At 44.2% G+C, this 15571-nt stretch overlaps 1 protein-coding gene across 1 annotated transcript; it reads left to right on the top strand.

Moving 5' to 3' along the window:
* Positions 1–1219: 1219 nt before the first annotated feature.
* Positions 1220–10058, top strand: MS4A6A (membrane spanning 4-domains A6A). Its single transcript, XM_047823289.1, has 7 exons — positions 1220–1347; positions 2676–2838; positions 4641–4775; positions 5100–5156; positions 7773–7982; positions 8871–8958; positions 9967–10058. Exons 2-7 carry the CDS (start codon positions 2692–2694, stop codon positions 10056–10058), a joined length of 729 nt encoding a protein of 242 aa, XP_047679245.1. The 5' UTR covers positions 1220–1347; positions 2676–2691.
* Positions 10059–15571: the final 5513 nt, after the last annotated feature.

Genomic DNA, 15571 nt, shown 5'->3' with positions numbered 1-15571 from the left:
CTCGTCTGCGATTATTTGAAGCTATAATTGTATAGAGAGGAAGACAGACTGTAGAGGGAGTCTTTGCTTGGTTGATAGAATTAATTGGTTATTAGCAAGAGTCTGTTCCTTCTCTCAGACTCATCTCTCGAGTTTAACACAAGAGAATTGCATTAGTAATCTGTGCCATCTAGTCCTGGGAACTAAGCTAACCTTAATGGTGTTTCTTAACTCTTTTCTTTAATGTGTGGAGTTAAGTGCAGAACCCAGAATCCCTTGAGGTGACAGTGATGGGTTGCAACTGTGTTCCCATGGTTCCTTCTGGCTCTCCCCCAAGGGAAAGAGGAAGCTTGTGGAATGGGGCTGTTCAGCCTCTATGACTGGCTCCAGTGCTGGCATCCTGAGCCAGCACCCTGATATATCAAAGTTGGCTTCCAAAGAACGTCCATCTGGATGCTTGAGGGTGCATAGGACCCCTCTGCTTCACAAAAGCATCCCAAGTCTGAGTTTGTTAAATCTGTGCAGGTCCTTCCCCAACTACGCCCCCATCTGGTTTCACCACTTCCTAGAAGGGTCCAACCTTTCTGGGACACAGAGATCCATTGCTAGAGAGAGAGAAACCAGAAAAGAAAGACCACCCTATAGCAGGCAGCATCTAGGCAGTGGGTGCTGAGAGCTGGTTCAGCCTGTCCAGAGCCTAAGGAACTGGAAAAAAGAAAAATTTACGTAAGTAACAAGAACACTTTTTCTATATTCTATTATTACTGTTATTAGCTATATGTTATTGAATGCCTCTTGAAATCAGCATAGTCATTATCACTATTATTATGACTATAGTTAGCTATATGTTATTTAATATTATTATTTATCAATATCTCTATCACGATCAATGTTACTATTATTGAATGCCTCTTGGAAACAGTAAAGGCCTTCTATAAATATTTTCTCTAAACTGATTCATAACAAATCTCCAGTGTTGGTACTGTTGCCCTGTTTAAGAGACTCGAAAACTGAGGCAGAGAAGAACACCGACTTGTCTGATAACACAGAGCTAGGAAGTGTTGGGGTGGCAATGCACACACAGAGCTCAGGGAATCTCACGTTCTCCCAATCTTTAGGTTTTCTACTGGAGACTTTGCTGAAGATGCTAGGAGTTTGGGGAAAAAAGGAAGTGCAAGCACATTTCACAAATCCACAATCTGTAAGTATCACATCCTGTGTGGCTATAAACTCTGGACTGAGGAAGGGCTGGTGATTTTCAAAAGGTGAAGACCAGTAGAAAATTCTACAGGACTGTGTGAGAACCGAGAGTCTCCTGGGAGTTTGAGAGACCTCAGCTGCAACCAACAGGCTGGTCCACGGGCACAGGTAGGCAATGTCCAGAGACTGTTTTCAACTTCTGACTCCCCTGCTGTGCCTCCCTTAGAGGGGATATTGGATTGGAAGCTCCTGGAGAGAAGTTAAGAGGCACCAGATTATTTTGGAAATAGAGCAGGCAGAGGGAAGGAGTTCTGGATTAACTCTTGCTGCTGTTTTCTGTGTGATCTCAGTGAGTCCCTTACCTGAGGTCACGTGATCAATGAGAGCACAGCTCTTGCCCCTTCAACTGTTCTTGGGCCTTGTACAAACTGGACAGTCCAGGGGCTGAGAACGGTGCTATGAGCAGAGATGCAGGCTGAGCTCGTCGCTAATACTGCAGGCAGTTTGGTCACTTGAGGCTGGCAAGTGGAAGGCTCGGGCCTGGAACCTGGCTTTCATGACTCTGGTCCTGTTACCATCTTTCTACATGCTGCTGCCTCTCCAGAATGAGTCAACACAGGCACAGGCTGCTGTTGCCAGGTGGAAAGGATGAAGGGGTCACACGATCTAGTGAATTGTGCAAAGGCTCCATACTCAGGGGGAGCTGGGGTCCAGTCCCAGCTCTACAGCTCTCCAGTTATGTGAACGCGCCTGAGTAATCATCGTAACTGCAAATATCTCTTCGGCATTTTTTATTTCCCTTCACAACAAGCTTTTTGATTCCGAGTTTCCCTCACTACGGCATGGTTTTGGTAACTAAAGAACCAACTAACCTACAGGGTTGTTGTAAGGATTAAAAAGGCATTATCGGGTGGGGGCACCCGGCTGGCTCAGTCCATAGAGCATGTGACTCTTGATCTCGGGGTCATGAGTTCAAGCCCCATTTTGGGTATAGAGATTATTTTTTAAAAAAAGGCACTATAGGATAATGTCTAATAAAATACAACTTAAAAATACTTGGGATTAATCCTAGTAAGTATTATTATTGGGCTAAAAAATGAACAGTTAGGTAGCGTGAGAAGTACAGAACCCGAATAGGAAAACGCTGATGAATAGAACCCTTCCTGCATCTCATAACTGGTAGGGACGTTTGAGGGTGAAATTCTTGGAATATTTGGCTATTCACTTGTTGTGAGTAGAACCAGGGGAGAGATTTCGACGTATTGCAAGTTTTATGTGACCATCTGCCTCTCGAGATTGGTGTGCCAAACGCCGTTGGGAAACAAATATTCATGATGCCAAGTATTTGTGGTTTTTACCGCTGCATGCTGTATAAATTTCCTTCCCTAAAAGAATAGGTCAAGTCCAGACTGATGGGCAAATACTGGCTTCCAATTTTGGGAGGCCTGAGAGCTCTATACTTTTTAAGAACTGAATGTGTTTATTTTCTTTTCCAGGGTTCGTGGCAAAATCATGCTATCACGGTCCATGACCAATGAGGCCGTTGCAGTTCTGACACCAAATGGCATCAGCTTCCCCCAAACAGAGGAACCTAAACCCACCAACCAGAGGCAATACAACCTCAAGAAACAACTAAAGGCAGAGGTCAAAGTTCTTGGGGTAAACCCAATTCAGAACGTGCTGGAATGGGATGGGGAGGGGGACGGGGTACAGGAAAGAAACCGTAGTCTTTAGACTACGCCATGGTGGCTCTTAAGTTTTGCCAGAGGGACTCTGGGTTCGTGAGTAGTCCAGTGGAAGCCACTTGTAGAGCCATCCAAACCTTCCCCAGACATAAGATGATATTAAAAATGTTTTTCCCCTCTTCTGAATACTAGCAATTGAGTCTTTGTTGATGTTTCCATAGTTTTGCAATAGCACACTCCTCTTTTTATAAAAAATCACTTTCTTTTTTTATTGTTTTTAATGTTTCATTTATTTTTAGTAGAGAGAGAGAGAGAGAGTATGGGCAGGGTAGGGGCAGAGAGAGAGCGAGACACAAAATCTGAAGCAGTCTCCAGACCCTGAGCTGTCAGCACTGAGCCTGATGCAGGGCTCGAACTCATGAACCACAAGATTGTGGCCTGAGCCGAAGTCAGACGCTCAACTGACTGAGTCACCCGGGAGCCCCCAAAATCACTCTCTTGAAGTGTAATCAGAGTACAAAAAGCCATATGTCTACATGTTTTACCAGAGTAATGGTGATAAATAATTCCATATTTTATGTATGTTTTTTTCTGTGTGTTCACCAATTGCATGCTTAGGCAACCTGACTGATGTTTTTTTTGTTTTGTTTTGTTTTGTTTTTGTTTTTGTTTTAATTTTTTTTTTCAACGTTTATTTATTTTTGGGACAGAGAGAGACAGAGCATGAACGGGGGAGGGGCAGAGAGAGAGGGAGACACAGAATCGGAAACAGACTCCAGGCTCTGAGCTATCAGCCCAGAGCCCGATGCGGGGCTCGAACTCCCGGACCGTGAGATCGTGACCTGGCTGAAGTCGGACGCTTAACCGACTGCGCCACCCAGGCGCCCCCTGACTGATGTTTTTGAAGGGAATTTTTCCCTCACCACAAATCATGAGAAAAATAAACTTCTCTCCCCTCTTGTATCCTTCCCTTCTGAGAACAGGGATGATATGTGTCTTTTGTTAGCTTCTCTCCTCTCATGCATGATTTGCCAGAGCTCTGTGGACTGAAGGGAGGAGAGCTGGGAGGGATATATGTAGGACTGGAATTATCTCTGCAGTTATATGATCTAAGGCTGCAGAACCTGGGGGGACCCATTGCCTTGCCTCAAATACGTGATCCTGTGGGGTACTATGAGGTTCGTGGGACATAATGTTTGGAAAACTGCTTGGCAAATATTCACAGGGCTGGAAATATCTGCGGCGGGTGTCAAGGAGGCAACCTTGGCTACTTGGAAGCCATGATCCACAGCTGTAGGGACGTGGACTGGAGGGGTCAAGGAGCCGACCGGAGGGTCAGGTTCTCTGTTGTGTCCAGCAGGGTGTGGGAGATGAAGGGAGGGACTTCCACATCACCAGTGCCAAGGCGGTGTGAGGGCTCTCAGATCGCCCCTGTTTCCATAAGAGACAGGAGAGTTGGTAGTAACAGAATGAGAGAGCCAGGGAAAACAGTCCAACACTGAGCCGGGAGCAAGGGCCATGAGCCAGAGAGGCAGAGATGCTCGAAGGCTTGCTGAGCACCTGCCAGATGGCCCGAGACTATAGTTTTCTGTGACACAGCAGCATCTCCTCCAACGTCTTTGTGGAGCCCCCACCCCAGACCTTTTACAGTGTCTGTATCCTTGCTGGGATCCTGTAGACGGTGATGATGTGCGAGGACCCTGGGAGAGATAGAGAGGCTTTGCCTCTCCAAATGCTGACTTTAATCCTCTGTCTCCCTTCTTCTTCTTCCAACAGGCTATTCAGATCCTGTGCGGGGTGATGGTGTTGAGTTTGGGGATCATTTTGGTATCTGTTCCGTCCTCTCCATCCTTTACCCCGGTGTTTTCCACCCTTTTGAAGTCTGCTTACCCATTCATGGGAGGCTTGTGTGTGAGTAGAGATCCTTAGGAGGACAAGCGGGGTGGAAGGGGGAAGAAGATGCCAGGAGGGCAGGCTGTGCACCTGTCAGCTCACTGTCTGCCGGGAGCAAGGGGTCAATGGTAGAACATGTTTCCCTGTGTGTATAGCCCAGGGAAGAGTTGAGTCGGGTGGGATAGCAGGAGTCACCTGATTCTACATCTATGTCTTAGTTGGCTCAAATAATCATTTCTTCTGAAGATCACCTTACTTTTCATCTCATCATCTTGTGGCTAACACTGCGGCTTCATGTATACGTAGAAACTGACCTCACCGTTGTCTCTCCTTTATGAGCAGTTTGTCATTTCTGGAACTCTGTCAGTCATCATGGAGAAAAAGTCAACTAAGCCTTTGGTGAGTATAAGAACTCTGACCCACTACTCATGGATCGAAATGAAATTTAGGGAGAACTCTCCAGGGTCAATGTCTCCACCTTGCAGGTTCAGAGCAGATATTTATCAGAGTCAGGAACTGAGTCTGGATTATCCATATTCCTGTCCAGTGCACCCTCAATCACAGACTTCATTCAGGGTACTGTCTTATACTCTAGATCAGTGCCCAGGAATCTATTCTAGAAAAAGTCTGCCTCCTTATAATGCACTTTTGACGGTGACTGGACTTTAAATTTAAGTCTTCAGGGACGAAGACGGTGACAGTGTTACAAAGAGGTGTATGTGTTGTGGATTCTGTCCAAACCCTTGAGAAAAGCCAGTCAAAATTGTTATGTGGGGAATTCTCTCTCATTCTTTTATCTATCTGATCTAAAACTCAATACTTTTGGAGGATCTGAGTATAAACTCTCGAGTCCTAAAAGGTGTAATTATTGGTATTGGATAAAAAAAAAAAAAAAACAAATTTTCCTGCGTTTAACTCTTCCAGGAAAGCCAGGATTGGGAGTGGCAGGGAGAGGAAAGATGGATTGTAGGGAGGTTTCTAATCTGTAAAGTTTCACTAAATCTTCACTCAATCCTAGGTCCCTCAAGTAGTTTGATGTTGGGGGTCACATGTGAGAATGCCATAGAACAAAGTAGCAGAGAAACTCCATTTGGAAACTCTGCTTAAAAAAAAAAAAATCTCCTGAAGGCAGCAGGAAATTAGAGTGAGTGCTCAGGACAATGCCAATCCCCCTCTCTCTCTCTCTTTCTCTCTCTCTCTCTCTCTCTCTCTCTCTCTCTCACTCTCTCTCTCATCAGACTTTAGAGGTTGATTACTCGGAACCCTTACCTAGCCCCCAAGCTGCTAGATCAGTGCTGTCCTATAGAACTTACTGGAATAGCAGACATGAAGCAATCACACTGCCAGTCACATGTTGCAACTGAGAACCGGAAATGTGGCCAGTGAAATAGACAAACTGAACTTCAAATTTTATTTCAGTTTACTTTAAATATAAGTAGCCCATGTGGCTAGTGACAACCGTATTGGATAATGTTTCTAGGGGCGCCCGGGGGGCTCAGTCGGTTAAGCATCCAACTCTTGACCTCTGCTCAGGTCATGATCTCATGGTTCGTGGGATCAAGCCCTGCACTGGGCTCTGTGCCGACAGTGCAGAGCCTGCTTGGGATTCTCTCTCTCATTTCCTTCTGCCCCTCCCACACATGCACATGCTTGCTCACTCTCCCTCTCTCTCAAAATAAATAAATATTTTTTTAAAGACTAATGTTTCTAGATTATCGGGGAAGCTTATGGGACCCTTACCCCAGAGAAGAGCAACACCAGAGTGAACAGAGCAGCAAACTCAAGGCCATGTGTGGGCTTTGGGTGCACTCAGGCTCACCAAGTCATGAATCTTGTAGTGAATTCTGTGTTCACACATTATACCAGCCCTTTCTGAGGTGGAGGGAGAGTGCTGTCCCAGAACAAACCTAAATTAATCTAAGAAACCTATACTCTAGAAATCAGGTTATCAGGAGGCCCAGGAGCGTGCATCTTAGTCATTATTTTAGGGAATGGGGGTTAGGAGGAGAAAAATGCCCTGCCTATTCTCTACTGTGCCCCAAATCTCCAACTGCTGAGCCCCTAAAGGAAGAGAAACCTAGACAGGATTATGTGATATTCTAATTTGTGGCTACTGGGAGTTCCCTGGACCACACTCACCTATAAATACAGCTTTCAGGATCATCCTCGCTCGAGTCCCCTTTCCTGTGAGTTGGGGTAGAAGAGACCACATCTCTGAGCTCAGTGTATTTGTTGCCCTCACTCACTCCGTACATGTGGAAACGAGACCCAGAGTGGAAAATGGAACTGGGGAACGGAGCGCTCAGGAAAACTGAGAGGGTCGCAGGCAAAGCTACTACCATGATGTCAGCTTCCTCACATCCAGTCTGACCTTCTGCCTCACCCTGCCACTCACATGCTACACCATCCTCAGGCCTAAGACTAGAACTCTTTCTATATATTCCTTCATACAGAGCTCTGGGTGTGACCACTCATTCATACAGAGCCCTGGGTCTGTCTACTCCAGGACTCACCTAAGCCTGACTACACTATGTCCCCATATTCCTATCTGGGTGGCTGGGCGTTGAAGAAGGTGGGGTGCAAGGAGGAGGCCTTGCTTCATCTGCCTCCTCTGTGTGGCTGATGCTTCCACCAGGAGTTTCTGGATGAGTTGGGGGAGAAAGAAATCACATCCGCCTTTGGTCATACCTTTTAGGGGATTCTGTAGACACGGCCTCAGGAAGCCTAGCCATCAGTCCTGGGTAAAGAATTCAGGAGAGGAATATTCTCTGTCACCTACCGAAGTCCTACGTGGGGAGAAACATTTCATTTATTCATTCACCTAGCCAAGATGTACCTTCTAGGTTCAGAGATGTTGCTAAGTGCTGGGGAGACATACAGGTTTAAGTCTACCCATGCTAGACTTCCTGAAGGACACAGATTAGAAAGTAAGGTTCTGCAATGCCTTGGCAGAGAGGGATGATAGAACGTTGGTTGCTCATTGGAAGTGATTCTTACTCAGCATTTGTCTGTCAGGTTCAGAGCAGCGTGGTTGCAAACATTCTGAGCTCTCTATGTGCTCTGGTGGGTTTCATTCTCCTCTCTGTCACGTTGGATGCTGTGGATCCTGCCTTTCGGAAGTGTACCTTCAACAAAGAGCAAAGAAAACCTGAATGGACTACATTTAGCTATTTTATTAACCCATATATGGACAAACAATGCATCACGGCCAAAACCACTCTGACTGTAAGTATTTTTAGATGGGTTGTTCGAGTCATATGAGGTTTCTGAAAGTCTTGACTTGTCGTTACCCCTTCTTTTGAAAATCTGTCTAACTCTTTCTGGTTTGGGCATCTGGGGGAAGGCCAAGGCTCTGTCTTCCCAAAGAGGGGGGCACTGCCCGACTGAGATGACAGGGTAGGCTCTGGGGCAGTGAAATGGAGTAGAACAGGCAATGACAAATAAAGGTGATAAGAAAAAGCTAAAACTTACCTTGATAGAGTTTCTTAATAATCAAAGTAATTCTGTTGTTAGAGTCATAAAATAGGAGTTTGCCAAACCAAAAATCTTGGCACGAGGAAAGGTAAATTCAGAAAGGCAAAGACAGCAGGAAGATGTAAGTGACCAGGAAGCATGGAAAGTATGTGTACTAGGGTGTTAACTTGGCCTGAGCAGACATCAGGCCGAGCACTGAGAAGTAGAGGGTAGGAAGTGTGACCCTGGAGGTGAGGGCTTCTCCTTCCGGTGACCGCAGTGATGAACAGTATTGATCGAGTGAGAAAGCAGCATCATTGCTCTTTGTTATAACTTACAGAGGTGGAATTTATTAAATTGAGAAATATATATAGGAGGATGGAGAATGGCAACTGATAACAATTGCCACTGTTAGGGAAAAGAAAGCAATGAAGTTTAGCTAATAGAAATAATGTCTTAGGTTGGAGCATTGAAGGGTATGTGTGTGGTCAGAAAACCCTGCGAAAGACACGAATAAAGGGGCTCCAGAATATCTGTTGTCCTGCAGTCACAAAAGTGGGTGATGTCAAGGACACAGCTGGAGGATGGCCAGAGCTGGTCAAGCACATGCTTGCACACCACTCCTTATGGAGCTGGCCCAAGGAACTTGTTTCCCTCCAGGTTCGTGATATGATCATGGGGAAAAGGTACCTGCAAATGAGGTTGGCAGTAGTTGACATAAACCCACACTTGGTGGAGCCAGCTCATGGTGAGAATCATCCTGGAGAGAAGTTTAGGAGGGATTTGTATAATGAATCAAGTATGAATTGATGAGGGATAATTTTGCTTTATAAATAAAGGGACTATAGTGAGCTTGCTTGCTAGGACAATTTCTCGTTAACGCCCACGAGTTGCGTTTCCTCTTCCGCTGTGTGTAAATAGACGAGAAGTCTGTGCAGTCACATTTGCTCTCCTGTCCTATCATCTCACCAGGTCTGCATGAAGGCTGCCTCAGGACAGAAATGGTAGAACCTAGTCTCTTGGTGGAGCATCTTTTTTGAGTTGGTTTGCTTTGTCAGTGAGGGTGGCAGCTTTGTTTATGCTGTGTTTATTGCCTTGATTGTTCTTTCTAACTCTCACAGACATCAAGAAAGGCTAAGAAAGCCCATCCAGAGGGGGTGTTAATATTGACTTTTACAAAGGACTTGCACCAATGAGGTCAAAACCTCATTGGTTCTCAGATCCCCCTGAGAAGGAAGTATCATGGTGCACATTTGATAAATGAGGAAACAAGCTAGAGAAGTAGAGACTTCGGGCCCACTCAGCTGCTTAAGTGGTAGAGGTGAGGCTGAGGCAAGAATGGGAGCTGGCCTTTCCCAGCCCTGGGAATACCACTAGCTGAGTCAACGATGTAATCAGATACAGCTATGTCTCCGAGCGAGATGTACGGTGCACATAGTGGATTATGTGTAGCTGATGTAATCAGCCACTATACCACTAGCTGAGTCAACGATGTAATCAGATACAGCTATGTCTCTGAGCGAGATGTACGGTGCACAAAGTGGATTATGTGTAGCTGATGTAATTACAGTTCATCCTCCCTCTCAAGGGTCTAAATAAGCAAAGGGATTAAACTAAGCCAATTGCTAGGCTGGGCAGGAGCAGTGTGCTCTTCACTCTGATGGTTGAGGCCTTCATCCCTACAGTCGCCGCCCAACAAGGGATGAGGGCTTCAGTTGACTCAAGCACTAGCAATCTTGTATTTCCTCCACTGCAGGGAACTCTGTCTGTGATGCTGATTTACACGGTGCTGGAGTTCTGCCTGGCTGCGCTCTCTGCCGTGATTTGGTGGAAACAGGCTCACTCTGACTTCCCTGGGGTGAGTGTGCTGGCCGGCCTTCCCGAGTCCTGCCAGGTGTATTTCAGGTTCAGGGTTGTGTTGAGTGATGTCAGCTAGAGTGACCGATGGGCTGGCAGTTGTCGGTCATGAGATACACATCGGAGCTGGTTTGATGGGGATGGAAGACAGATGAGGAAAGCAGATAACGACTGGGGAGCTGACTGGCTGAGGGTCAACCAAATGGAATGGTTGAACCTGAAAAATGGACCACTTCGGTCTCCTATCTTATAAATGCAGAAACCTGGAAGTTAAGTGGCTTGCCTGGCATTGTGTGTGAGTCCGTGCTGTGTTTGGGTCCCTAGAACTTGGCTTGTGTCTTTCCTAGACAGCCCCAGTCTCCTTAACAGTCTTGACTCAGTGAAAGATATTTGCACATGACTGGATTTGGCAAACGTCCTTTGCTCTGGCTTCACCTTCCTGTGATCTTCAAATTCTTTTTCACCTAAAAGATACTTTTAAAAACTTGTTGTTTCAAATTCCATGGGACAGCACCCTCCCACCACCATAGACTCACAGCTTCATTTAACCAAATTAAAAAGCCTTGATTTATCCAAAATTTTATTACAGAAAGCAGAATGAATACTAAGCTGATGAGCAGCACTTATTTAAAGAGCTTAATGACATGCTACACTTACCTTGTATAACACACATGCACACACACACACACACACACACACACAGATTGGAGGAAATGACATCGAGAGATGTATATATTAAGCTGAACCTTAGTGAAGTCTGAAGAGCTAACATATTTTGTTTCTTTTAGCGTGTGCTTTTCCTGCCTCAGAGTTGCAAGAATAAATCCAGCACACCCTCAAAGGCATTTCGTGACCCTGGATATGAAGAACTAGTAACTTCTTAGGGGAAATATTCATCAGAAATTTGGCTTGATGATACTGTATGAAGACCAGCCAGAGAAACTCAAGAAAGCAAAGTTTGAGTTCCCTGAAATGTACCATTTAGGTGATGAGTACTGGAAATGTATATGTTTGTTTTCTTGTTGCTGAATATATGTGTTCAATGGGGGGGGGGGGTGTCTTGATTTGGCATTAGGTAAAAGCACAGATGTGTAAGTTACCATCGACTAGACCGCCAAATAGTCAGACGTTTACCAAAAACCTAGATAGGATTGTGTGATTTAGTGATCATGCCGAAGTAAAGGAGACAACTCTTTCCTGTCCCCCTTAATCGCCAATAGGAGTTAACTGACTTACGGTGGTGTTCCGACTCTTTCATAGTAGACAGTAGTGTTCCCTCACAGGATTTTACTCATCACTACATGTAGACAAGCCCCCTACAATTAAACCTCAGGAGCTCTGTAAGTAATTGGCTTCAAAATAAAATCTTTATTTGATTTCTATGATGTGTATTTTATCAATAGCACCAAACAATTAACTCAGTTCTACCTGGAGATAGCATCTAACCCTACAGGTTAAGGGCTCAGTCCTATTAGACTGCGACCCTACCACCCTCTTCCCACTTCAGATGCCAGTAGTAGGTCCAGATTGTCACCTGAGCTTCTGGCCCACTAGCTACAGGTGGAGGTTCCCAAGCCCCCTCCTTAGTTCAACTAATTTGCTAGAGTGGCTCACAGAACTCAGAGAAATGTTTCACTTACTATTACCAGTTTATTGTAAAAGGATATAACTCTAGAAAAGCCATAGGGAAGAGATACAGAGGACAAGGAATGGGAAACGCTGTGGAGGACCACTCTTCCCGAATCTCTTTGTTTTTACCAAGAAGCTATCCCAATCCTGTTCTGGCGTTTTATGGAGGCTTTGTTACATGCCCATGATTGATTAAATCATTGCCCATTGGTGATAAAACTCAATTTTTACCCCCTCTCTCCCCTCTCTTCTTTCCAGGGGCCAGGGGGGTGGACTGAAAGTTCCAATCCTCTCATCAATCATAAGGTGGGTTTCTCTGCTTGGGGAGGGTCCCTAACCTATCCTTAGGTTCCCTGAGGGCTTTTCCCAAAGCTAGACTTCTCTTAGCTTTGACTCCTTTCTCAGAAAAGGCAGCCAGCCCTTTAGGCAACACTCAAAGTCACTTCTTACCATTGGTTCAACATAACCAGCATGTTAACCACCTGTGTCTTTTAAGCGGCCACGCCCCTCCAGCCTGAGTGAAATGAGATTGGCGTCTACCTTGAGGTCTGAAGATGTATTGAAAACACGTGTGTTTCACATAGAACATGCTCCGTTAAGTTTTATTTTCAATTTTCTTCCACCGCCGCCACCCCCCCCCACCAACTTTTTCCCTTACGCCAACTTGATTCTCTAAACAATTTGAATCTCTGTCTGCCTCTGGATTTTGAAACTGATTAATCTCCTAAGATCTTTCATTCTTCCAAGAGTGTCTGTACAGGGCTCTAAACAGAGAATCTCAGACTGCAGCAATTTATTTTCTCTTCCCTTTGCTGCCAAGGAAAATTTTAGAATTAAAGGCATTTTTCAGAGCTTCTGCACAGGTGACTCTACTGACATCCAGTGGTGAGAAAGAGAAATGCTTTCCCTCCCCCCCCCCTCCCCTAGCCCCCCAAATAAATAGAAAAGGCAAGCCAGGGTAATAATTCAGTGTCCACAGAGAATTTCCCTGCGGGCAGCTAATATGACAGTATAAAATCACACCTGCAAACTTTGTCTGCATATGTCATCAGTGAGAGGGGACAATGCATCTTTCGGAAATAATTTATTATTTGTATCTTCAAAAAGACACGAACCATTACTATAACAAGCTAGAATACCTATATTCTTATGAAATAAAATAGGCTTTAATATGAGACATTATTAGAGAGAAAGAGGGATATTTTATCATGATAAAAGGGTCAACAGAGCAGGAAGAAACAAGGGTAAATGAAGGTGTAATTAACAGCAGAGACCCCCAAATATAGGAAGCCAAAACTGACAGAATTGAAAGAATTCAGCAACTGCAAGTGGGTTTCAATATTTTATTCTCAATCATTGATACGAAAGCTAGACAGAAAATCAAGAAGGAAATAAAAGACTTGAACACTATTAACCAACTTAACTTGATGCACATATATATATAAGATAAATCTTAATATAGGGGCATCTGGGTGGCTCAGTCGGTTAAGCATCTGACTTCAGTTCAGGTCGTGATCTCACAGTTCGTGGGTTCGAGCCCCGCATCAGGCTCTGTGCTGACAGCTCAGAGCCTGGAGCCTGCTTCAGATTCTGTGTCTCCCTCTCTCTCTGCCCCTCCCCTGCTCATGCTCTGTCTCTCTCCCAAAAATAAATAAATATTTTTAAAAATCTTAACATAATGTAATATATATTATTTGTAGTAATGCACTTGTTATACAACAATAGAAAACAAATATAGATCATATGCTAGAACTTAAGACAATAAATTTTATAAGATTGAAATAATATAAAGTTCTCTGAACAAAACAGAATTAAACAAGAAATCAATAGCAGAGAGACTTTGTGGAATCCCCATATAGCTGTAAATTTAAATCACTCATTTCTCAATTGACTATGGGTCAAAGAAATTAAAAAAAAAAAGAAATAGGAAAATATTTTAAATTGAATAAAAAAGAAAACATCAAATGTATGGGCGACAGCTAATCCTGGGCCTAGAGGAAAATTTATAGCTTTCAGTGCTTATATCAGAAGCAAAAATGTCCCAAATCCATAGCCTTAAGCCCCCTCCCATGAAACAGGAAAAAGAGAGAGAAAACTAAATCCAAAGAAAGGAGAAATAAGGAAATAATTAAGGCTAGAGCACAGAAAAATAATGAAGGAAGACTAAGGAAAGCAAAGTTAGTCCTTTGAAAATGCCAGGAAAATTAACAAACTTCAGCTACACAGACCAAACAGAAAGGAGAGAGAAGACACACATCAAAATCAGTTATGGAAGAGCAGACCCATCACCAACTCTACAAAAATTAAAAGCATTATAAAGCCCTTATATATAATTCCGAACAATTTTATGCCAGCAACTTACACAAATAAATGAAACTGTAAGATAGACATAAATTACCAAAACTGATCCAAAAAGAATTAGAAATACATGAATGTATCTATAACAAGTGAAGAAATTGAAATAATATTCAAACACTTTGCCACCAAGAAAAGCTCAGACCCAAATAGCTTCACTGGAATATATCAGATACTTAAAGAAAAATGATAACAATCCATTATAAACTTCTTCACAAAAGAAAGGAGGTGGGGGGCGCCTGGGTGGCTCAGTCGGTTGAGCGTCCGACTTCGGCTCAGGTCATGATCTCACGGTTTGTGAGTTTGAGCCCCGCGTTGGGCTCTGTGCTGACAGCTCAGAGCCCGGAGCCTGCTTCAGATTCTGCCTCCCTCTCAGACTCTGCCCTTCTCCTGCTCACGCTCTGTCTCTCTCTGTCTCTCATTAATAAATAAACGTTTAAAAAAAATTTAAAAAAAAAAAAAAAGAATGAAAGGAGGGGACAGTCTCAGCTCATTCCATGAGCCAAAGCCAGACAAAGACATTAGAAGAAAGGAAAGCTACAGAATAATGTGCCTCAAGACTGCCATTTTTTTTCCATTCTCCTGAGGTCACAAGGGCAAAGTCAAATAAGATGCCCATTCTGGTGATACCTCTTTTATCACAGTGTCAGTCATAACCCAGGCAAGGGGCATCTCACCCTGGGGGGCTTGTTTCATAGAGTCTTTGTAGAGCCATTCTGAAGCCGCCAGCTTTTGAGGTATTTCCATGGCTTCAGTAGGCGTTGACCATCACAAGGCAAAGGAAGGACAGTAGAGCATTTGCCCTCTTTTGAGTGTAAATGATGCACTTCTCCGTTAGTCCATTATACACTAAATTCTTAGGAGCCATTTTTATAGATGTAGACAATTGATCGGTGTGATTTGTCCCGGTTCCTTTGGCTGGCGCTCCTCCTACTGGCCAAAGAGGGAAAAGCTCACTCTTGGTCTTGTTAAGCAGGAACACTAAAAAGGAATGTTCAGCTGACTTGCCATTCTTTTGCAGTTCCTTACTCATCCTTTGCTAGATCCTCAGGTCAGGTTTCTATCATTTCCATATTATACCGGGAAGTCCTATTATCAGCAACTGATTTTAAAGCCTGTGCCACCTCAAACCGAAGGGGTTCAGTAACCACCCGGGCATTCCCTTTATCAAAACCACCCTTTTTACTTGTAAATAAATCCTTAGCAATATTTTTAGTTAAAGACGAATCTGGGTCTTCAATGCAATGTCACTTCTGATGCCCAATGTTCCAGTGGTAGTGGTTAGGGTTTAATTTCTTTTTATTTAAAAAAAAATTTTTTTTACATTTATTTATTTTTGAGAAACAGAGTGAGACAAAGCGTGAGCAGGGGAAGGGCAGAGAGAGAAGGAGACACAGAATCTGAAGCAGGCTCCAGGCTCTGAGCAAGAGGTCAGCACAGAGCCTGATGCGGGGCTCGAAACCACGAACTGCGAGATCATGACCTGAGCCGAAGTCGGATGCTCAACCGACTGAGCCACA

This window comes from Prionailurus viverrinus, chromosome D1, assembly GCF_022837055.1.
Source record: "Prionailurus viverrinus isolate Anna chromosome D1, UM_Priviv_1.0, whole genome shotgun sequence".
Taxonomy (NCBI): domain Eukaryota; kingdom Metazoa; phylum Chordata; class Mammalia; order Carnivora; family Felidae; genus Prionailurus; species Prionailurus viverrinus.
Note: the sequence above shows the minus strand (reverse complement) of the source record. Positions and strands in the feature narration are given on the sequence as shown.

Bases quoted from the DNA above. Each gene is read 5' to 3' on its own strand.
- MS4A6A (XM_047823289.1), top strand. From the start codon at position 2,692: ATGCTATCACGGTCCATGACCAATGAGGCCGTTGCAGTTCTGACACCA. The intron at 2,839-4,640 runs GTAAACCCAATT...TTCTTCCAACAG, and splicing joins CAGAGGTCAAAGTTCTTGGG to GCTATTCAGATCCTGTGCGG. The intron at 7,983-8,870 runs GTAAGTATTTTT...GTTTCCCTCCAG, and splicing joins CGGCCAAAACCACTCTGACT to GTTCGTGATATGATCATGGG.